A 24,736-nucleotide genomic window follows, 5' to 3' on the forward strand; every position below is an offset into this window, starting at 1 on the left:
TAACCAAACATTTTTTCTTTCTTTTCCTTGTACTCCGAAGCCGACAACTTTTGACCAAAGTTTCGAAACAAGTTTTGATTTACAGATATAAGCTCACAGCGACCAAGCCTATGCATTCCGGTTAAAAAATCACAAATTTATTTTTATCAGGTTTTTGAGAAAAAATCAAGGTTAACCCCTTGCCAAACAAAAATTCAATTTTTTAAAGTTTCCTCCAAATCCACCGAGTGAGACATCAAAAGAAAGGTCTCCTTAAGCTATATTCATAACTAAAACCTAAAAATTTCTTGGAGGTCTGGTTCCTGAGATATTTGCAAACAAACATTTTTTTATCTTTCTATTCCTTACTTTCGAAGTCGATATCTTTTGACCAAAGTCTCGAAACAAATTTTTGTTTACAGGCCTGTGCATTGTGGTAAAAAAATTAAAATTTTTTGAGAAAAAATCAAGGTTTACCCCTTGCCAAAAATAAAATCCATTTCTAAAAATTTTCTCTAAATCCATCAAATGAGACATCAAAAGAAATTTCTCTTTTAGTTCTATTCATAACTGAAAATTCGTTTCTTGGAGGTCTGGTTGTTGAGATATTTCCAAACAAACCTTTTGTTTTCCTTTCTATTCCTTACATTTCGAAGAATATATCTTTTGACCAAAGACTCGAAACAAGTTTTGGTTTATAGATAATAGCTCACAGTGATCAGGTATTTAAAAAAAAAACAGATATTTCCAAAAAAGCATTCTTTTCTTAAATTCCGAAGCCGATATCTTTTGACCGAAGTCTCGAAACAGATTTTGAATGGAAGATATGAGGTTATAATCAACAAGCCTATGCATTAAGTAAAAAAATACAATTCCAAAAAACACAAAATCCCTTGCCAAAAAAAAAAATGAATTTTCAAAATTTTGTCTTGTCACGCTGTCATCTATTCGCCTTGTTGCCCTTTCGCCTTGTCATTTCCCATTTATCTTATTTAATTAAAAAATTGCATTTGAATTAAATTAAATGCCAATAAGTCCTTTACACAAATTTCTGTATGCATTGATGTAAAAATCCTTTCCAATTTCAAAACGAAGAAACTTTTTCGTTACTTAATATGTAGGTACATAGAAATGAATGAGAAAATAAAACCTTAAACAAAATAATGTTCAGGAAACATTTCGCAAAAAAAAAAGTAAAATATACCATCCTCTCAGAGGATGTGAGAAAAAATAAACTTTTACCAAAGTACCTAAAAAAACAAAAAAAAACTAATTTTAAAAGCAAAAACTACTTTAGAGGTGTCCAATGCCAGGTGGAAATTTGAATAGAATAATGAACGAGCGAGTGAACATGTAAAATTATTCTGAAAACAATTAGAGTTCTCTGCGCGAGAAACCCGATAGATAAAGTATAAAGTTACTCAAACTCATTGAGTTTTTGTTTGGCTTTTTGAATAGATTTTCAACTATGTTTACTTCATTGGATGGCAAGAATAGTCAACCAATAAATTTATCACAACATCTCTCTTCAATATGCACGAATGAATTTACCGCGAGTCATGAATATAAATCAAATCGATTTCTTGAAAATTCATTCATCAACAAAGAAGATATATACCTACTCGTTCGTATTGACAAAATTGGATGCAGTTTATAAATTGGTTGTTCACAGTTGGCAGTCGGCACATCCTGTTTGTATAGATGTGAATATCTATAGATATGAATATGCGTTTGTATAAGTCAAAGTTATTAAAACTTGAAATCTTTATCTCTATGTTGGTATTGACAGGAAAATTTCATCGATATTATAGAGAAGCGAGTTTCAGGCATCAGCAGTGTCATCCATCATCATCGTTATGGATGATGTGGGTTGTGAGAGTTCCATTGATATTTTTGCGCACCATCAATGAATTTCAGACAATAATTTCATATTAAAGCTTGAAGTTCAAAGAATTTTATTCACACAAATATTTAGATCAAAAATGAAAGAAAATTGAGAATCATTTGTGGTTGTGGTTGTGGTAGTTAGACCTCTTCACTAAACTCTTAAATCTTAATAAAAAAAAACTGCGGTTTCTTTGATAAGTTGATATTTAACCTAACTTTTAATAAAACATAATTTTAGTGAGGCGGCTTAGCATTAAAAAAGAGTTCAATCGTGCACTTTGTGATAAAAGCATGAAATTAACATCGTTGGTAGTACTCAATTTAAGAGTTATTTTGAGATATTGGGCCACCTTGTATTCCATTCGGAAGGGTAGATACAAGACTTTTTCTGTGTTGCACTCGATTTGTTGCATATCGTAGTATAGGCAATGAAATATTGTATTAATATGATACATGATTTCGAGGTATTTTCTAACGCCCGATCGAATAAAATCAATACCAAAATGTCTCGACCATCATGTAAAAAGTTATTGGACTCTTTATGAATTGTCTTTTACTCAAAGAGCAAGAGTCAAAATATTGTCAAGTACTCCTTGAAAAAAAGTGGTAATAATAAGATTTTATTATTACAAGCGTTTTTAAAGTTTTGCTGGAAAAATTTATTTGTAATGTAATGTATTTTGGTTCAGTAAGTAAAATAAAAATACAAAAAAAAAAATTTTTTTAAATAAAAAAAATTTAAATTAGTCATGTATGAACAACGGTTTGGAAAATTTTTGTGTGTTGGGCAGTGTTTTAAAAATTTTTTTACAAGAAAGTTGACAAATAAATAAGTTTTAGATAATTTTTTTTTAACAAAATCACACAACCTTTTTTCTTTAAAATTATTATCTTCTGTAAATCGACTTTACAGTAAACCATTTTTTTTATTAGATAAAGAGTTATAAAAAAATTGGATTAAGGAAGTAAGGATGTTTCGAAATATAACAAAAAAATAGGAAATACAGAAAAACAAAATCTTTTTATTCATTCCCGATGGAATCCAAAGTGATTCATCGTTTTAATACACAAATTAATGATGGAGTACCTACTTCCAAATTGTAAGTTTTATATTTTGATTAAAAAGTTCACAATTTGTTTTTTGCTTAACTACCGCATAGAGTAAATAGTGAGGCGGCTAAGCATCTAAATCGTGCACTTTGTGATAAAAGCATGAAATTTATATCATGGGTATTACTCAATATTAGAGTTATTTTGAGATATTGGGCCACTTTGTATTCCATCCAGGAGCGTAGATACAAGAGATTTTCTGTGTTGCACCCGCATTGTTGCATATCATAGTATAGCTGATGAAACCTTTTTATTAATATAATACATGATTTCGAGGTAATTTTTAACGCCCGATCGAATAAAAACAATAGCAATATGCCTGGACCGTCATGTAAAAAGTTATTGCACTTTTTATAAATTGTCTTTTACTCAAACAGCAAGATTCAGAATATTACCAAGTACTCCTTGAAAAAAAGTGGTAGGTTGATAAAATTTAGTGTGGACTTTTCTAATACCATAGAAAAAAATAATAAAATATGTCCATCAAAAAATTTCAGGTCAAAGGGTGTTTTTTTTAGCGAGAAAGAACACTTTTGAAATGGTACCATTGCAGCACATGGCTTAGTGATTTTTAGGCTTAGTGAACCCAAATGCATTAGGTTTGACAAACAAAATTCTGGAAAATGTTAACAAACAGTTAAAATAAGCATAACTTTAAAATTATTACGATACTACCTCCAAATTGTGGAAAAATTAAATATTTCAAAAACTAGAGCTGCTTAAAGGAAACCAATATGATTTTTGAGCTTACTGAACCCAAATCTATGAAATTAGATAAAAATCTTTCTGGAAAATTTTAAAAAGTTGAAAATTGTTGGCCAGTGTAGTTCTTATAATAAAGAACTTAAGCTAAAGTTTAAGATTAAGACCAGACATATTTATATGGGTAGGTATGTTTTGTAAAAAAAAAAAACCGGAATAACGTTTTGAATCCAATCATAATTTACCAAAAAAAAAATACTTTTTTTTCTCATTATATCAATTTTTTTATAGAAAAGCTTACAAAAAAATTACACCAATAAGAAGTTTAATATTTTTTCTAAAGAACATAGCCATATTTAAATTTATACAATGCGCAAAAAGTATATAAATAATTTATTAAAAACACTAATTTTTCATGAAAAAAGCAAAAAAAATCTTATATTTTTTTCTTCTTACAATATTAAATCCATTTTTTATTTGACAACCTATAATAAATTTAATATCATCTGAAAGCTTATTGTTTCAGCTCAAAATATTTATATTGATCATGTCTATACGACATCTACAAAAAGAGCTAGAATTTTAACTCAATAAATTTTCATCAAAAAAAGCAAAAAAATATTTTATATCTTCTCACACCATTAAATCCATTTTTTCTATGACAATCTATTAAAAATTTTATATCATGTGAAAGCTTATTATTTCCTTTTATATGACGCTTCAATCATTATTCTACGATGTCGACAAAAAAAAGTTAGAATTTTCGAAAGCCAACCATGTCGAACTGAGATTACGGTGCTTCCCACACTCGTGGCATCAGATCTTCAAAGATGTTTTGAGGTATTTCTGAAGTTTTTAAATAAAACATTGCGTAGCTTGTAGTACATGTACTGTTATGTGTGATATATCCAATGAAAGGTAATATTATCAGCATGCCCAATAAAGTTTATTCAAATTTGTATGTGCTCTAGATCAAAAGAAAAGACGTGTTGAAAAATAGAGCTTTATTTTACCATTATCTCAAAATTGTGAATACGAAATTGATTGAAATTTTGGACAAATATAGTCCGGCCTATTTTATCATATATAAAAACCCACCGAAAAATACCCCTAAAAAAGTAGGTGTTTTGAAAAAATTCATATTTCCTAATCTTTTTTTTTATTATCTTTTGAATGGCATTTTTTAAATTGACAAACAAAATTTCTTCTCCCTATAATCACTGCTTTGTCAAAGGTCTACCTTATGTTTTCGTTAAAAAAAAAAAAAACATTTATAACTTGATTTTGAAATTTTTTGAATACCATTGTCAGCCTTACAAAAAATGTTTCTATCCATTAAAAAAAAATTCAATATTTTACAACGTTGCATTTAAAAAATAGCCACTTTTTTGCAATTTAGTGATGAAATTTTTAAAAATCCTTTATTTGTATTCAACTTTAGGTTATTATCTTTCAAATTAGCTTTAGAAAATTTTTGTAGGTATTTCAAATAGTTTGTTTTTAATTTTTAATTGAAATTTTTGCCGCATTGCTAAAAATTTCAGGTGCAACGGGAGAAAATGGCGTCACTTTTTCAAAGTTCATCGATCATCCCTCAACCTAATTAAATAACATTTTCCTCTGGCTTCAAATTCTTCGCACTAACAATTGCTCCACGGGACACTTAGTGAATACAGAGATAGAATTTGGAATCTACTAGGGTCAATGTGGGTAAATGTAAACAGGGGTAAATGAAAACATGGCTCATAACAAGCTTCAGTTAAATCTATTTGATGCATACATAAGTACAAACCGCGGACGCATGTATCTTTTAACTTATACGTCAAGCTCATTGCTGTCAAGAGAGAATTCATTCGACGAGCGTATTTTCCGTGAAAGATAATTTTTTAAAGTGCCAAACAAGTCGTTAGTCTTTCAGAAAAATTAAATATTTTTGCAGATTCAATTAAGTCAGTATAATTTGCAAATACTTTTTTGTTTTTAATTTTGATGTAGATTCTATGTGATACAAGCAAATTTTAAAAAACAGGACATTTATGTCGATTTGCATATGTTTACATTTACCCCAGAATATTTTTCATAATGGGTAAATGTAAACAACGTATTCTGGGGGTAAATATAAACAAACATATTTGGTGAAATTATTGGTTTTAATAAAAATAAAGTATTTTTAGTCAATTACTATTGCTAAAGTGCCGCGGAGTCACATTTTAAAGTAGCCAACACCATCATTTTCAGTAGATGATGTTGCAAAATCGGTCGTTGACGTAAAAAAACAAAAAATATGACGTTCAGAGCTGCTCAGGATGCATATTGGGCGCCTATATAAAGAATCAAAGGAAGAAAACAAAAACTTTTATTGGAATTTGAAAAAGTTTTTGTCAAGTACCTTCTTGAACGTTTTTCAAGTCGTTATCCATATGATAAAGAGGAAATTCTAAATTTTAAATCAGTGTTCACATTTACCCCGAATTTGTAAAAAAACACAAACATGGTGGGGTATTTGTAAACATGCCATATTTGACAGTAATGTAAACAATTTGGGAAATATTTGTTTATATTAATAAAGAAGAATTGCCATCATTTCATATTTGCATTTGAAGATACCATTCAAGTTGTTCCGTGAAAACATAAAAAAATCTAAAGTCGAAAGAAAAAAAAGACATGAAATTGTTTACATTTACCCACATTGACCCTATGACTTCGCAAAATAACATCAGTGCAAAAATCAAATTAAAAAAATAGTGGCTGTTTCTTTGGACTTTGAATGCATTAAAGTAGACTAGCCTTCTTTCCAAAAATAAAAGAAAACCTGTATCAAATATTACCTATCCGGTCGTGCTGTTTAAAATAGGGGTCACAAACACTGTCAATTTAAGATATCATTTTTACTTGCTCTATAGGGCAAGTATTGGTTTCGTGTCAAAAAAATAATTCGAGGTTTTAATCAAAACTAACATTACGATGATGGAGAAGTCCGAAAAAGTGGTTTTCGTCATGACGTCCGTCGGTCTGTGCGTCGGTGCGTCTGTGCGTCTGTGCGTCTGTGCGTCTGTGCGTCGTCAAAAAAAGGTGTACAAGAAGCTGCAGCCTAAACAGGTGGACGAATTTTCTTGAAATTTGGCACAGATGATTATTTCGTAATTTCCAAGGTTGGTTTTTTTTTGTTTTTTAATATCTCGCCTAGAACGTATACCTCCCATACAAACTTTTCGAGGTATTACAATTTTCTCGAAAACGGCTCTAACGATTTTGATTAAATTTGACACAAGTAATGCTGTACGTATATCTAATATAACTGCGTTTTTAGTTTTTCTCAAAAAATACGGATAGTGGAAATATGACAATTTCTTTTTCGCTAATGTCGGCTCTTCCCGTGTATCGTTAATGAGTTATTGCAATTTTCTCGAAAACGACTCTAACGATTTCGATTAAATTTGGTATTCGTTGTAGTCTTAATGAGTCTAACAAAACTGCGTTTTTAGTTTTTCACAAAAATTTCCTAGAACGGTATGGCGTTGCCGTTTTCTGCCAAATTGATGCATTTTTTAGTTAATGTCGTATATTTCATCAAAGGCTAAGCCAATTTTATTCAAAATTTGCAGACAGATATTTCTTGTCATTTAGAAGTGTAAAATGTAAAAAAAAATCTAAAATGTTTTGAAAAAAAAAGTTTAAATGGAATTTTTTTACTTTTATTTTTTTTTTTTTCAAAATTTAACGAAAATCTTTAATTTCCAATAGTTATCTAAGATATAGATACTTTGAACTACAAGAGCAAGTACGTGCGGCCCCAGTCGTGCATTTTATTTACATAGTAGTTATTCCGAAAATTGTAATTTTATTAGAAACTTTTGTCAATTTTATCGAATGCACTCTAAATCCTATCACCCAGCTTGAGTTCAAAAATTGTACACTGATTGAGATTGATAGGATTTATATTATTTGATATTATTTCAAGGAAATTTATGATAAATTACAATCCTTATTGTTTGTGAAAGCTTTTGTTGATGGTTAATTTTCGAAGCATGAGAAACTTATTATGCTCTTGTGCTTTCTATAGACTATAGTTCTTAAAGCCATTGTGAAATGTAAGCTTGTGAATTTCTTGGTACAGAAAATAAAAGGAAGTGGAAGTGAAAATGTGTTAAGTTAGTTCTTGAAAATATGGTTACAGTGCCAACGTTACTTGAGAATATTGTTAAAATATTTTCAAATTTCTTAATAGTTGCCATGGAAGTCTCGTTCGATAACAAAGGCGAAACACCACCTGGATGGATTTTCACATCAAGGACATTCAACACGATATTATTATAGAACATACCACTCGTATTGTTTCAATTTAATTGATTTTCTCATATAGGCAATGTGTTAGATGAAACCTATCTACAATATGTGTAAAAACCTCATTGTGCTTAACACAAACTGCGTTAATGCTTCAATATAACATAAACATTAAAATTGAGTAGACAAACATTAAGAACACACATACGCGCCTTCTGATTGTGCTCGTTTTCCAGCCTTAAGCTTAAATTTTACTAATTGCTATAATTTGTCCTTCTTTTGTTTCAAGTGTGGTTCAGGATACGTGCTTGGGATTGGGATGTTCTGCTGTTCAGCATGTATGTGGCTGTAGTCCTTGATTCTAACAATATCACCATATCGTGTGCAAAATCCATTCTCTCTTATTCTAGTTATATACCTTTAGTTGATTTGTTAATATTATTTGTACGTGAATAGAAGACCATTATCACATAATGCACAAAATAATTGTATATCCAAATGAACTTATATATTTTTCATGTTAGTTAAATCCTTAAATTAATAATCTCGTTATTATATTGTTGGGGGGGCTTTTTATTAAGTGAAACAATAAACCTTTTATGACTGCTTGACGATCTTCCCCAAATGAATTTACAAGTATAATTAAGATTTGGTAGATTGTCTGGCCTCCGACAATTAAGAACTGATGTTGCCTCTTGTATGGACATTACGAATTACTTTTATACACAAACACACACAAATACATACATAAATAGAAAACAAACATTGTTTTAATTTCTCAAAGGAGAAACAATTTAGTGTATTCTTTTGGGATAATAAAGATAAACTATGGATAAAGAAGTAAATTGTGATGGTATATAACATCAAGCATTTTTGGGCGTATTAAGTGAATTAAGAGAGAAGAGAGAAGTGATAATTACTCCGATTGTTTCAATATAATATCACATGATTATTATGCGTTGATTATTACAGGTTGTTAGATGAAAATTGTGTTTTAGTTAGATAGTACTATGGAAAAAGGTGGAATTTGTCGTATAACAATAGGTCATTATCAATTTAAGGTATTTATATTATTAACGTAAAATGAAGGTATAACTAAGATAAAGAAGATGCATTAAGAATGCTTTACTCAGTAAGAAAAATAAAATCGTTGAAGAAAACTCCATTTTCTTAAGAACGTCTTCTTTGATTTTTGTAAAGTTACTGGAATGTACTTTTGGTGGATGCTCTTGTTAGGCCAGCATTTATTATTTTTGTGACCAAAAACAACTTAGCTAGTCTAAAACATGCCCTTTGGACATCATACAAACAATAGAATAGCACAAACACGTTAATGGAAGAAAATGTTCACTGTGGCGTATACGTTATTTATTTTGCAATAGGTATAATAGACAATTTCACAGCTCGGATTTTTGATATTACATATTTATTTTTACAAAAACATGTTACACAATGATGTAATTCGACAATAAAATGTAGGACAGTAAATGCAGGAAGACATTCGTTTTCGTCATAACAATGATTTGTTGCATTATTAATATGAATCGGTTACTTCTCACGTTTTGCGATTTCTCAAAAAAAAAAATGAGGATAACGGAAATATGATTTTGTTTTTATTTGAAAACATTGTCATTTGTATTTTTTGGCTTTCCCCTATAATCTCATAAGCGGCTGTTTTCTATTGACCTTAGGGCTTATGCAAGCATTAAATTTTTCATACAAAGTTTTGAGAAAAAACCAAAGAAATTTGTTTTTTAATTCGTGGACGAGTTAACTATTTTTATGAAACATTATTTTCAATTATGTTGATGAAATTCTTGAATTTTTAATTAAAGGATTAACTCTTTTTGAGAAGAATATACCAACTTGTCTTACGAGTATGTTTGAAAATTTTTAAAACTAATGATTTTAAAACATGACCTGAACTCTTAGAGCAAGTATATGCAACCCAGTTCTGTATTTTTTTTTACAAAACCATACATCTTTCATAAATTTTCAGACCAACCATAAACAAATAACAATTATATCAAAATTAAATGGTCACTACAGTGTATGCGTATTTTTTTTTATTGAAAATTATGGACGCATAAATGGTATTTATAGGCGCACACAAAATGGACATACATAGACTGTCTAAGTATAATTTTCTAAGCCTACGGCTTTTCCTTCGTCTTTTTCAATTCTAAGTTCCTTATTGCATTTATTTTGGCAGTGCAAACTCAGTAGTAGACCTCTTTAAGCTTTTACTATAAATTGAATCTAACCTTTTTAACGCAATTAAACCTGGAGTTCTGACTTAAGGCCTCTGATTTTGTACCTTAAATGTTTCATACGATAAAACTCTTGTGGGTATGCTGCCTTCCCTGAAAAATTTCACAGTTCAACAGCACTGAAGATAATGTGTGCTGTATTATAAAATGAATATCAATTAATTCGGCTTACAGAATGATGCAATGCAATAAAATATTGTCTCTCATTTAAACCTTTTCATAAACTGCATTAGGTATGAATAAAACTCCGTGTTTTGCTTAAAGTAAAATGTTCAAATCATACATAGTGCTCAACCTACGTCAACACTTTCGTTCAAACTTTGCGTTAGTGTTCATTTGGACACATTTTGAGCTTATTTGAAAATTAGTTTCGGTCAAGAGTCGGCTTTTTATAGCTTTTAAAGTTCATTTTGATATCCACTTTTAAATTTTTGACTTTGTCGTATTTATCTGAGCTATCCCAGCTAACAGTATACCTTTTAAAAGAGCACCAAAAGCGTCGCTTGATCTGTATTAGTCTTAGATGTGTCTTCCAGGACATAACATTTAGGCTCATTATTTATTGCAATTTCAAAAACCTTTCAAGTCATGAAGGTAGTGCCATATAAATCGAGGACCTTACCGATTAATTTTAAACATCACGAAAATAAACCAAACAAAAACCAATAATAATGGCGTGAATAGCTTTTTAATTTACCATAAACGAGCCTACTTTAATTCGTTATAATTGTTATTTTAATTATAATTTCTACGTTTTTTTCATTGTAGTTATAATAATAATAGCTAACCCGGCGGACTTCGTTCTGCAATTTCTTGTATTTATTTCTAATTTTCGACTCTGTGATTAGTTAATTTTCAAATGATACAGAGGATCAAAACACGAAAAGTTCATAAAATGAGTTTAAAAATATTCACTTTTAAACTTTTGGCAAAAGTGGCCTATGCCAAATACTCATTCATGCGCATGATTAAAACCTATATTTCCTATAAGTTTTAGATTTTTTGCAGACTTTTAAAAATTCCAAAAAAAATAAAAGACTACTCAAAAATGTCCCTAAAAATTAGTTGTTTTTCAAAAATTTGTATTTCAAAATACAGGGCCTATTTTTTTTTTTTTTTGACGGGGCCTATGAAAAAAAATCCGTATTAGGTCCCTAATTTTTTTTTTTAATATATTTCTAATAGTGTAACTCAAATTTCTGTGCAATATTTTGTGTACCTGTAATTAGTTTTATTGTCGAAGGTCTATAACTGCAAAAAAACCTTTACAGCATGGTTTTTAAATTTTTTTTTAATTTTTTCAATACCTTTTTTAACTATTGAATAAATTTGTCTATCATTTAAAAAAAATTCAACTCTTCACGACTTACCGTTTAGAAAATAGCCTCTTTTTTCAATGTCGTGTTATACCTATTTACCCTATAAAATCTTAAATTTGTTTTGCCTTAAACCTTCTCCTCTTATGCCTCTTTGATTAAAAAAAAAAATCGGTTAGCGAACGTACACAAAACCAAACTTTAATATATAATAATAGATAATAATATATCCCTTTTAAACTATCCAATACATTTTCATGCTACTTATCTCTTTTTAAACTTTAAAATTCAAAAATGATACAAGAGCTTAAACATTAAAGTATTTATATTGTATCCATCGAATTGTTGTTTTTAGAATATAAAAAAATATATAATTTTCAAGTTTATACTCGTGAGTGTACCTTTCCAATTTTTTTCCTAGAAATCCAGTATGAACATGAAGTTGTGCATACTTTGTCTGTTTTTTTTTTATTTTATATTAAATTTGTTTAAGTTACAGTATTTTCAGAATTTCGAAGAATTTTTTTCAACAAAGTTTGTTTATTCTTACCCATGATGTTTGCCTATTTTCAATCCAGAGATGAATCTGAAAAGAAATATTTGAAATTATTTTTTTTTTTTATTATATTTACACAATAATGTATGAGTAAAATTATATGTACCTAAAGGAATAAGGAACGAATGAAAAGCGTTATAAATGAATGGAAAATTTGCTTGATCTAAAGCAGCATAATGTTATGGAAATTCCATATCAGTAATTTCTAACCAGAAATTATTGAATCGTTGTCTCTATAAACTAAATGAATAATTTAACTCTATGCGTCCTACATACATAAAATTCTTACGTCTCAAACTAAATTCCGAATAATCTATAAATGATTGATTTATTTTCGAAAATACATTCACATTTTAGTAATGCAAGGCATAGAATCTACCCTGATGGAGTCCTTAAATATGTTATATTCAAAGTAATTTAATTTATGTGCGTAATTTTCAACTATTCAGAAGATAATAATTTAATTTCGTAATGTACCATCACTTCACTTAAATAACTCGAGTTTCAGGAAAAATGGCAGCAGGTTCCTATATTTTAGATTCAATTCACCATTTGAAAATTATTAATAAAGGATGTTAGAGAAAATTATGTAATTTAAAGTGTTTAATTTAAAATCAATCATTAAATTATTTAAAAATATTAAAAATTAGACGAGACGAACAATATCCAATTTTTGAATGTTTGTTTCTCAACATTGAACGGATAAATTAATTGTTCCTCAATCTAAGTGCATACAGCGAATGAGCAAAAATAAACGAACAAAAGACTAAACTTTTTTGACGTGATAACGTCTTTTATATAGATGAACCACCACAAAAAGTGACGCCATTTTCTCCCGTTCCACTCTCGCACTTTCGCAGTGCGGCAAAAATTTCAATTAAAAATTGAAAGAATAAATTTGACAAATTTGAATAAATTTGAAGGATTTTAAAAAATTCCATCTTTTAATAGGGTAAATAGGGGTAAAACAAAATTTAAAAAAATTGGCTATTTTCTAAACGCGACAATGTAAAGACTTGAATTTTTTTAATCAATAGATAAATTTATTGCCAGACTGACAATGGTATTTACGATATTCTAAAAAATTCTAAAACTAAAACATGAGGTAGACCTTTGACAAAGTAGTGATTATAGGTAGGGAAATTTTTTTTTTGACAATTTGGAAAACGTCATTCGAAAGATAATAAAAAAAAAAGTTAGAGAACTGATACGGATTTTTTTTTTAAGTCTCTGCGTTTCGAAATATGAATTTTTGAAAAACACCTACTTATTTTGGTGTATTTTTGGGTGAGTTTTTATTTTTTTAAATTTTTTGTATAGCATTCAAAAAATCTCAAGCTTATAGAACATGTAGTCTATGACTGTGCACAGTGCGCATACATGTGCAAAAAATTGGTACTTTAAAATGGTTTTTGACCGAATAACGGGAAAAACAAATTTTTTTGTCCCAAGTTTTTTTTTACCTTTTTTAACCGTTTTTTATTTTTATCTTTTTTTCTTCAACAGATAAATAAATGAGATTTATATTGTAGATAAATAGACAGAACTATATCTGTGCAAAATTGCAATCAATTTTGTAGTCACAATTTTGAGATAACGGTAAAATAAAGTTTTATTATTCAACAGGTTCTATCTTTTGATCTAAAGCAAAAACAAATTTAATTTAACTTTATTGAGCATCCTGATGATGTTATTTGGTATATCACACATAACTGTTCATTCACTACAAGCTACACAATGTTAAATTAAAAAAAACTTGCGAAATACCTCAAAACACCTGTGGAGATCTGTTGATCATGAACAGCCACCAGTGTGGGAAGTAGGTACCCTAATCTCAGTTTGGAATTTCGACATAGTTGGCTTTAAAAAATTCTAACTTTTTTTCTAGGCATCGCAGAAATAAGATTGAAACGTCATATGAAAGGTGAAATTATAAGCTTTTACGTGATATAGGTTGTCTAAAAAAAATTTATTAAATAGCGTGAGAACATAAAATTACATATATGTTATTTTTTGCTTTTTTGATGAAAATTGATCGAATTCAGAAAATTCTAGCTCTTTTTGTAGATGCCTAATAGACATGATCTATATACATATTTTGAGTTGAAGCAATAAGCTTTAAGGTGGTATAAAATTTATTATAGGTTGTTATATCAAAAAAATGATTTTTTGGCGATGGAAATGATTTTTTCACTCTTTTTTATAGGAAATGATTGTTTTTAATAAATTATTTTAATACTTTTTGAGCATTGTAAAAATTTAAAAATGGTTTTATTATTTAGAAGAAATATTTGGCTTTTGAATGGTATAATTAATTTGGTAAAATTTTAAAATAAAAATTAATATAATGAGAAAAGAAAAAGGTAATTTTTTGTTTAAGCTTTTTCTTGGAAATTATGATTGTTTGAAATAAATAAACGCTTCAATTGACTCATTTTAAAAGCACACGACCTGTTTTCTTACGACTCGACATTATCACGTAAAATCATCGTCCGTAAACCGGTTTTTCAGACAACCTCGTTTTTTTATTTAATTTAACTTTAAATCATCAAATGAACTATAAATGACACTTCATTATTTTAAAATGCACACACAGTCACAACAACGAACGTCTTCATTTTTGCTTCGTATAGTCAACTTAACAGGATTGAGAGACTCTTGTCTAAATCCGTAAATTACACAAATGCTCACCTCCTAGTGCAAGATAAAATCTTTATTTATTCATACACTCAAAGAAAATGTTCATTTAATAAATAATAACGATACCTGTTGATTATACCCTGGAGAAAAATATAAAATTCGTTAAGATGTTTAGTTGACAAAATGAAAAGGATGAAAATTATCAATAATTCTTTTTCGTGTTATTTTCTTGAACCAGAACTTGGTTCATTATTAAAAGATTCAGCAAATCGGTTTGTACGTGATGAAAGAAGCTATAGTCGGCAAAATTCGAAGGAAGTAGCTATAGCTTTTCAAATAAACTGAACTTGATCTGAAAAGAGTTTATGCCTTCTAATCTACAAAATATGGTCAAAGTAAAAATGGAACTTCTAACGAAGGATTACTTTTTCTGTAGATTGATTTATATTCTCAAAGAGAATTGCCCCATTTATTGACAAGACTGTACACTAAAGAATTTTGTATCCAAAGAAAAAAAAGTAACTTTAACTGAAATATTTATGGGTATGTCGAGATGTTTGAAGTTGTTATACTACAGGCATTAGGGAATCATCTCAGAATTTTTGGAAAGGATTTGAATTGGATATTTCATATAAAGAGGCGCATTAAGACAAACATAAAAATATATTTTTTTTGTTTCAAAAACGTGTGGTTTGGCCGCCATTTTGAAAAATGCGTTTTTGTGATTTTCTCGGCTCCTGTTTATCGTAGAATGGATTTTTTGTCTTGTTTTGTAGAGGAACGTATTCTTAAATTTTTTTGTTAAATCATTTTTTTTTGTAAAGTTTCTTCAGTTTAGGTTCATCTAAGCGAAATAGTTCTCATAATAACATTGATACAACTCTAAATTTCCTACATTTTGGTATATTAAGTTTTCTTGTACGTCCAAAACTTTTTCAGTTATAACCTGACGAAATCAATATTTTGGTTGGCTACAATTATAATTCTGGTGAAAAAAAATTAAACTTTTCTTTTGCAGAAGAACCAAAATATACTTTTCTGGATGTTTTAAGGGTGCTGATTTTGAATCCGAAGTCAGAAAAAATTTATTGACCTTAGTTTTTGAAATATTACCGTTATAAAATGCAAAAAAAAAACCTTTTTTTTATAGTTTTTGAGGTTGAGCTATTAGCCCTGTTCCATTGGAGCTGGTAGTTTACTCGTGAGTAGAAATCTAGTACAACAACTACATATTACTAGCTCCTCGAATAGAAGATCATGTGTTAATTCTAGTACTAGATCTACTCATGAGTAAACTATCAATAAAGATTTAAGATTGCTTCCCAATACAAATGTAGAAAAAAGATACTATTTGCCAGTCAAATTGTATTTAAATTGGCAAGTTCTAGTGTAATTGTTTTTGGTGGCTAGTTTATTTATTTATTTATTTTTTTTTTGAGATGCAGAACACGAATCTTGAGTCGTCCGATAGAATTTGCCAGGGAAAACATTGATGATTACCGAAAAATTGTTTTTTTTTTTTTATTGATGTACAACTTGATAAGTGTTAATTGCTTACAAAAAAGGTTTGTGTTTGTGGATTATAGGAAGAGAAAAAATTACCGACAATTTATGTAGTACGAATTCGAATACTAGTCATTAAGAAAATTCAAAGAAGTCCTGATTTTTGAATCATCAGTTAGACTAAAAAAGACCTTCAAAGAAAATAATTGTATTTCTGGAAATAAACTTGGTCAGTAACTCGATTTTAAAGTTCAAGTGACCTCAACTCCAAAGCGTTTCGTTATTCCTGATCAGTAACTTCAAGTTATCTTATCCTATGAACGATTTCTAAATAGTTTCACTCATGTAATAAAGAGACTTAAAGAAATAAAAAGATAACCACCAAGAAGAGAGGTTGTTGCTGAGTTTTCCACATTTAGCAGAACTCTGATTGGTCTGTGGAACCTTATCAGGGCTAAACGCACGAAGATTGTGTTCTTCATCTACAAATATGCCGATTTTATGCCGATGACTTTATGACGAGTTGTATTCATTCGAAAATGTCTTCGAAGGTTCTCGTCACTGTTTCTAGAAGTTTCATTTCAAGGAGGGGGCACATCATACTTCCATTAAGATATTTTGGATGTGCCCCAAATTCAGGGATGTTTTGTGAAGTGCGTTTTAGCATTTATTGGAGGTAGATAGTACAACTACTACTGTGAAGACAAATCATTGAATTTATCTTCAGGGCTCTACCGTCACTACAGTATAACTACCATTAAGCAGGTAACGAAGAAATGGTAACGGAGTTACGAAAAACCAAAGTTATGAGAGACCGAAGTTATGAAAAATCTGAGTTATGAACAACAAAGCTATGAAACGTGGTTTTTGGGTTGACAACCATCAAGGAGAACGATATAACGGAGGAACGTACCAAAAAGGTAGAGCTTAAAGGTTGAGTCAAGGCAAGAAAAAATTATATGGGACATGGGTGTCTATTTCCCTACGTTTAGCCGGGAGGGAGATTTTCTAAAAAAATGACTTAATTTGGAAAAAAATTTATTAAAAATCAACGGATACACCAATAATATCGTACTGTACTTTTTTGTAAAGCCAAAGACTTGTTCTTGTATCTTATTTTTAAATAAACCTGTTTAATGGAATAGTTTTTGAAAAATTAATTTTCAAAAAAAATATAAGGCTTTTTTGAAAGTTTTTGGATTAACAAAAACGTACAGTACGTTATTTTTGGTGTAACCGTTGATTTTAGATAATTTGTTTTCCAAATTAAGTCATTTTTTTAGAAAATCCTTCCTCCCGGCTAAACGGAGGGGAATAGACACCCATCGCATACAATTATTGCTTCGACTCAAACTATACGCTCTAGCTTTTTGGTAGGTTCCTCCCGTATATCGTTCCCCTCGATGGTTGCCAATCCAAAAACCACGTTTCATAGCTTTGTTGTTCATAACTCTGGTTTTTCATAACTTCGGTTTTTCATAACTTCGGTTTTTCATAACTTCGGTTTTTCGTAACTTCGGTCTTTCATAACTTCGGTTTTTCGTTACTTTGACGCGCGTAACTCTGTAGCGCATAACTCTGTCACGCATAACTCTGGTATTCATAACTTCGTCGGTTTCCCCTAAATTTTTTGTTCAGTGTACTAAGTCCCAGTGTATACTTTTAAAAGCACCAGACCCAGAAAATAACTTTAGACTGTTTGGACAGGATGATTTTTGTTTTCTAACTTTTTTTTTATTCAGCTGGAGCATCGTGCTGTCTTAGAAATCTCCTATAGTTCCAACGAATAATGAATAAATTAAATATTAACTTCAACTTTTTTTCTGTTCCCATCTGCTGTTCAGTGGGAACGATTGACAACATTTTAAAACACCCAATAAAGTCTCAGTGAGTGGAAACTGGCGATATTAGAATAAGCTTAAGCGGCTATTTCCCATCAAGAAATAACTTCTTGTGTTTGTTTTTTTTTTTTTTTGTTTTTCTTTTGTGTATTTGTGTTTACATAAGAAAAACTTACTACGCTACATACATCTTTGGTCTTGGTGTTAAAAAAAAAAATATGGAAAATTTATTCGTTTGAATATTTTATCACATCCATTTATATATTTTGTGCTGAGCTTTTACCATTTTTTTTTTTCTTTATGTTTTTAAATGTTCCACTCTAAGCACTGGTTGTGGGAAATATACCCTGCTCGAATATTTTACCAGCTTAATGTTATAAACAAAGAGAAACAAAAAATAAAAAAAAAACTTGTTGGAATTTAAATTAAATATTTTAATGGAAGCAAAATAAGCGGAAGTGTGATTAATTTCTTCATGCGATAATTGAATCCGTAAGCCTAAGAGAGATAACCAACATCCCTCTGCTGTTGAATTGAAAATAAATAGAGACTTTTCGAAATTCCTTTCATGGATGTTGTATACATATTTTTAATTTTACTACGTAGACGTGCGGCCACAAGGAAGTGACCTAATTTCATGTATTGGTATTCTTGATAAAACAGCTGCGGGCTTGCATAAAAATAAACGAACCTATTATAAGACTTTTGGAGAATTTCAATTACAACAAAGATAAGTCGAAATATTTAAGAAAGAAAAATTAAGTTATTTTGTAAGAAATCTTAAGAAATTAAACGCCCACAATTCGAGAGTTTAAAGGTCAAACTTGGTCAGTCAGGATTATATCATTAATGAATATTGTGGCGTGGTTTTTTAATGGAGAATTTAATCAGGCCAAAATCAAGATAGTCGGCCTATGGTTCAACAAGATATCCCGACGGGATTCTCAGGATCTCTCCTTTGAACATGGAAAAAAGAACAAGTGATTCGGTTTTTTAGAGCTTTTACAATTTAATTTTTTGAATATCTACTTTTTTTTAACTTGGACAAACTTTCCTATTTATTTTTTTTTATTAATTTACTGTTTGGGCTATTTCACCATATACATAGATTAAAAAAACAAAATATGATAAAAAATACAATATTCAACAAAATTGAATATTTAATTTTTCGTTGAACCCAAATAAACTTCTCATACATTTTAATGTTCCTAGTTCAAGTCCAAATTCATAAAAAATTTGGAATTGGGTCAAAACTCTGACAGTAATATTATGGTTTTCAAAATTCTGTTTTTCAAAAATTTTGATGTCTTAGATTTCTCAAAAATATGATGTCATAGATTTTTTATTGCTTCGTCTTAAATGGGCTTGTAATTTATAACTTCTTTAATGAATCTTTTTCCTTCTTATTATAATAATTGGTTCTGTTCTACTTAAATAATATAGTTTTGTAGCAGGATGCTTTGTCGGTTGAGAAGTCGTTGGGTCTTTCAGGAACTACGAGTACTTCTATTGAATGGTATTACTATGGTGTTCCTTCCCTTTGCTTTATGCGGTTGATGTTCCGCAGTTATTACAGAAGGCGTAATGAAACACTATAATAATACTTTCTTAATACAGAAAAGTAGCCAAGGATAAGAAGCGGTAAGGGTAAGGTTACCTCTTTAGTATCTTGACTTTTTAATAGTCAAATCGAAAGTGATTCAATTCTAATTTTGGCTCTCCTTTTATAGCAAGAAAACATTGATGAATTATTTAGAAAATAGGAGGCTTTGAAATTTATAAAAAATATAAATAATAATTATAATATATAACTTATATAAAAATAAAATAACAAAATAATAGGCAAAGGCGGTACTGCATGCTAACAACAATAATGTGTTGTTACAGTTTTTATTTTAATTTATTAAGAAAATAATGATTTTTTGTCAAACGGTCCTAAAGATTTTGTTAAAAAAATCTCAAAAAATTAAAAACAATTTACATAGAGTTGAAATTTTTTTCAAAATGCTTTTAAAATTAACATTTAAAAATGGTTAAACAAAAAGCATTTACAAATCTATTCCACTCTTCAGCACAAGTGTGTTCAAAATCCAGTCAGCATTCTATTTGTTTCTTATATTTAGTAAATGTGAAAAATATAATTGAACACAATTAATTGAATTTTTAAGACAAAACACAAAACAGAGCAAAATGTTTTCATTAAAATAAAAATAAATAAGACTCAAATAAGAGTGTTTTCTTGAAAAAATGCCATACCAATTTAAAAAGGAGTTAAGAAGCATTTAAGAGGGCTCTAAATATCAAACAAAAGGTATTACATATTAAAAAGCAAAAATTACACGGTGTTACAAAAATGAGGTTTCAAAATATACGCGGACGGAGACCTATCAGGTTTTGTAGAGCTAAACGCACTGAATACGAAACGGTATTTGAAAAACCCCTAACACCCCCAAAATCTGAAGTTACGGCAAAAAACGGTTTTTTGGACCTTCACCCATTGAAAAAATTCTAGCTTCGACAATTTTTTACCCATTTTCGATTTTTTTACAGTTTCTGATAGAAGATAAATATACCTTTTCAACAATGTATAAAACATGTAACTCGGTTAAACCACTTAGATTTTATAATCTGTCAAAGTTTAAAAATTCCATTTTTTTCGTCATTTGCCCAACTTCGGCATCAATTTAAAGTATATGTTTTTAAAACAACATGCTATTTAATAAATATATTCATAAACTATATCTATTTTTCAATCAATCGAGGTATTTTTTATGATAATCACTCCAAAATTGGCTTAGAAAAAAATTTTTTTGATTTCAACCCAGATACAGAAATTCGAACTTTTAGGTATAGAACAAAAATGTTGTTTCGGCACGTAGTAGGATAACCTTGGCGCCAGGATTTGATAACGGGTTTTTGTAGAGGAGCTCAATACAAACATATTTTTCTTTGGAAGGAAGGTCTACCTCCCCCCCTTTAGGTAGGAGGGGCAGTTTACTAAAAAAAAATTATCAAAATAAAAAAAAATATTAAAAAACAACGGCAACACTTACAGTAATAAATGATACCATTTCCGAAAGGAAAAATTGTACATTTGATTCTAATTTTTAAATCAATTTAACATAACCAATAGTTTTTGAAATAATCGATTCCAAAAATAAAAATAGGCGAAAAAAAATTTTTTAAAACTCATTTTATACTATTTTTGTCGAGACTGTGAATTTTAGTAAAAAAAATTACTCACACAGAAAACTGCCCCAATTGATTCCTTATCGAACAGTGAAAACTATATGTTTCTATGTCTTTTAGCTTTTGAGAAAATTGAAAAATTATTTTATCAGATTTTTCTTTTTTCAAAATATTTTTTGTTTTTATTTGTTTTTATTTTTCAATTTTCTCGAAAACTAGAAGACATAGAAACATATAGTTTTCACTGTTCGATAAGGAATCAATTGAGGCAGTTTTGTGTGTGAAAATTTTTTTATTTAAATTCACAGTCTCGACAAAAATAGTATTAAATGAGTTTTTAAAAATTTTTTTTTCGCCTATTTTTAACTTTGAAATAGATTATTTTAAAAACTATTGGTTATGTTATATTGAGTTAAAAATAAGAATCAAATGTACAATTTTTTTTTCGGAAATAGTATCATTTTTTACTGTAAGTGTTGCCGTTGTTTTTTAATAATTTTTTTTTATTTTGATAATTTTTTTTAGGAAACTGCCCCTCCCACCTAAACGGGAGGAGATAGACCCCCCTTCCAAAGAAAAAAATGTTTGTATTGAGCTCCTCTACAAAAACCCAATATCAAATCCTGGCGCCAAGGTTATCCTACCACGTGCCGAAACAACATTTTTGTTCTATACCTAAAAGTTCGAATTTCTGTATCTGGGTTGAAATCGAAAATTTTTTTTCTAAGCCAATTTTGGAGTGATTTTCATAAAAAATACTTCGATTGATTGGGAAATAGATATAGTTTATGAATAAATTTTTTAAATAGCATTTTGTTTTGAAAACATATACTTTAAATTGATGCCGAAGTTGGGCATATGACGAAAAAAATTGAATTTTTGAACTTTGACAGCTTATAAATTCTAAGTGGTTTAACCGAGTTACATGTTTTATACATTGTTGAAAAGGTATATTTATCTTCTATCAGAAACTGTAAAAAAATCGAAAATGGGTAAAAAATTGTCGAAGCTAGAATTTTTTCAATGGGTGAAGGTCCAAAAAACCGTTTTTTGCCCGTAACTCCAGATTTTGGGGGTGTTAGGGGATTTTCAAATACCGTTTCGTATTCAGTGCAACTAGCTCTACAAAACCTGATAGGTCTCCGCCCGCGTATAATTTTCTCGAAAACTAGAAGACATAGAAACATATAGTTTTCACTGTTCGATAAGGAATCAATTGAGGCAGTTTTGTGTGTGAAAATTTTTTTATTTAAATTCACAGTCTCGACAAAAATAGTATTAAATGAGTTTTAAAAATTTTTTTTTTCGCCTATTTTTAACTTTGAAATAGATTATTTTAAAAACTATTGGTTATGTTATATTGAGTTAAAAATAAGAATCAAATGTACAATTTTTTTTTCGGAAATAGTATCATTTTTTACTGTGAGTGTTGCCGTTGTTTTTTAATAATTTTTTTTTATTTTGATAATTTTTTTTAGGAAACTGCCCCTCCCACCTAAACGGGAGGAGATAGACCCCCCTTCCAAAGAAAAAAATGTTTGTATTGAGCTCCTCTACAAAAACCCAATATCAAATCCTGGCGCCAAGGTTATCCTACCACGTGCCGAAACAACATTTTTGTTCTATACCTAAAAGTTCGAATTTCTGTATCTGGGTTGAAATCGAAAATTTTTTTTCTAAGCCAATTTTGGAGTGATTTTCATAAAAAATACTTCGATTGATTGGGAAATAGATAAAGTTTATGAATAAATTTTTTAAATAGCATTTTGTTTTGAAAACATATAGGTACTTTAAATTGATGCCGAAGTTGGGCATATGACGAAAAAAATTGAATTTTTGAACTTTGACAGCTTATAAATTCTAAGTGGGTGGAAAATGGGTAAAAAATTGTCGAAGCTAGAACCGTTTTTTGCCCGTAACTTCAGATTTTGGGGGTGTTAGGGGATTTTCAAATACCGTTTCGTATTCAGTGCAACTAGCTCTACAAAACATGATAGGTCTCCGCCCGCGTATATTCTGAGTGTTACACCGTGTTATTTAAGAACGATACAATTTCGATTAAGGAAAACTTTATGCATCAAGTTTAGGCATACAGAAAACTTCCAGAAAAGCTTTGAAAGTTTTAACTGCTTCTTTAGGTAATTCTATGCTTATCTACTTGTGTCGTAGACAAAAAAATAAAAAATTAATTTAATTTAAAAAAAAAACACGTATTTCTATAAAATATTTAATTTTCTAAATACCTATTAGTGTGCCAAACAAAATATTTTATTTATTTCACGTGTTTTTGAAAAAAAAAATTTAATGAAGATTTATATATGTATTATAGTACAACAATGTGCTTTAAAAATGGAAAAGTTTTACAAATCGTTACAGGCCAAAATTTGAAATATATGTGAGATTTAATGAATGTGAACTCGTTTCTCCGAAGAATTTGAAGTTTTAGAAAAACAACACAAAAAATATACGAAAACAAATCTCAGCAGCATCTCATAAAGGACCATCGAATTTCAGTTTTGAAAAAAAAAAATAATGGTAAGTTAACAAAAATGATAAATTTATTTTTTTACATTTCATAAGTACATAATCTTTTTTTAATTGATCGTTTCCAAAAATATCTCAACAATCTTATATATTTTTAACCTTTCATTTGTTTACCAACCCCATTATCTCTTTGTTCTCCCTTTATTGGCTTAAATTGAAGTAATTCTCCAGAGAATTTCATTTAATAAAAACAACACAGCAAATATGCGTTGTATACGATTTGATAGGTCAGCTGAATAAAAAGAATCATGAAGGGATATTATTTTCAGGAGTTTGCAGTTGTTGTCTGCAAATAATATATATATATATTTTTTTTTTTTTCAGACAAAAGACTATAATATCTCATTGTCATTGCCATCATTAAGAGTACCTATATGCTGGATGCTATACAAAAAAATAATAATACTGCAATCTAGCTATGCCAAGTATGTTTTTCTTTTATTAAAAATCGTATAAATTCCCTGATGGATCGTTAATAATAATAAAAATAATTATTGTAAAGCGGACAAAAATATTTATGTTGATTAATGCATCTCTATTATCATTCCTTATGAATCCTCTATGATACACACGATAAGGTGGAAAAAATAAAATTGCTCTTCATCAACTCGTTCATAAAAGACATAGGATATGTGTTGTAATCAGTGTGGCATGAGATAAATCCTTCTCCATCATATTCCATTTTACCCAACCCTACGTTTACACCTCTTATACACGTTAAGCATTAGATAAATTGTGGTAATGTTTGCTTACTCTTTTATATCTTGGATCAGAAATGTTTACCTAATGACCGTAAAAATATGGATAATTTTGCAAGTGGTTGTGAAAGTTGTGACAGTAAAAGTGACAATCATACATTAAACGTAAAACTCTGTTCATTTAGAGTGTCTTGCTTTATTACTTACCAATTTCTAC

The 24,736-nt window shown here is 29.2% G+C and overlaps 1 protein-coding gene across 1 annotated transcript in view; it reads right to left on the reverse strand.

Moving 5' to 3' along the window:
* The window catches only part of LOC129912190 (uncharacterized), a 68,584-nt gene that overhangs the window by 30,164 nt on the left and 13,684 nt on the right, over nucleotides 1-24,736 (reverse strand). Inside the window, exon 2 of the mRNA XM_055990335.1 lies at nucleotides 12,099-12,134. Coding sequence (XP_055846310.1) covers nucleotides 12,099-12,102 — 4 coding nt within the window. The 5' untranslated portion in view covers nucleotides 12,103-12,134. The remainder of the gene's footprint in view (nucleotides 1-12,098; nucleotides 12,135-24,736) is intronic.

Source organism: Episyrphus balteatus, chromosome 2, assembly GCF_945859705.1.
Source record: "Episyrphus balteatus chromosome 2, idEpiBalt1.1, whole genome shotgun sequence".
Taxonomy (NCBI): domain Eukaryota; kingdom Metazoa; phylum Arthropoda; class Insecta; order Diptera; family Syrphidae; genus Episyrphus; species Episyrphus balteatus.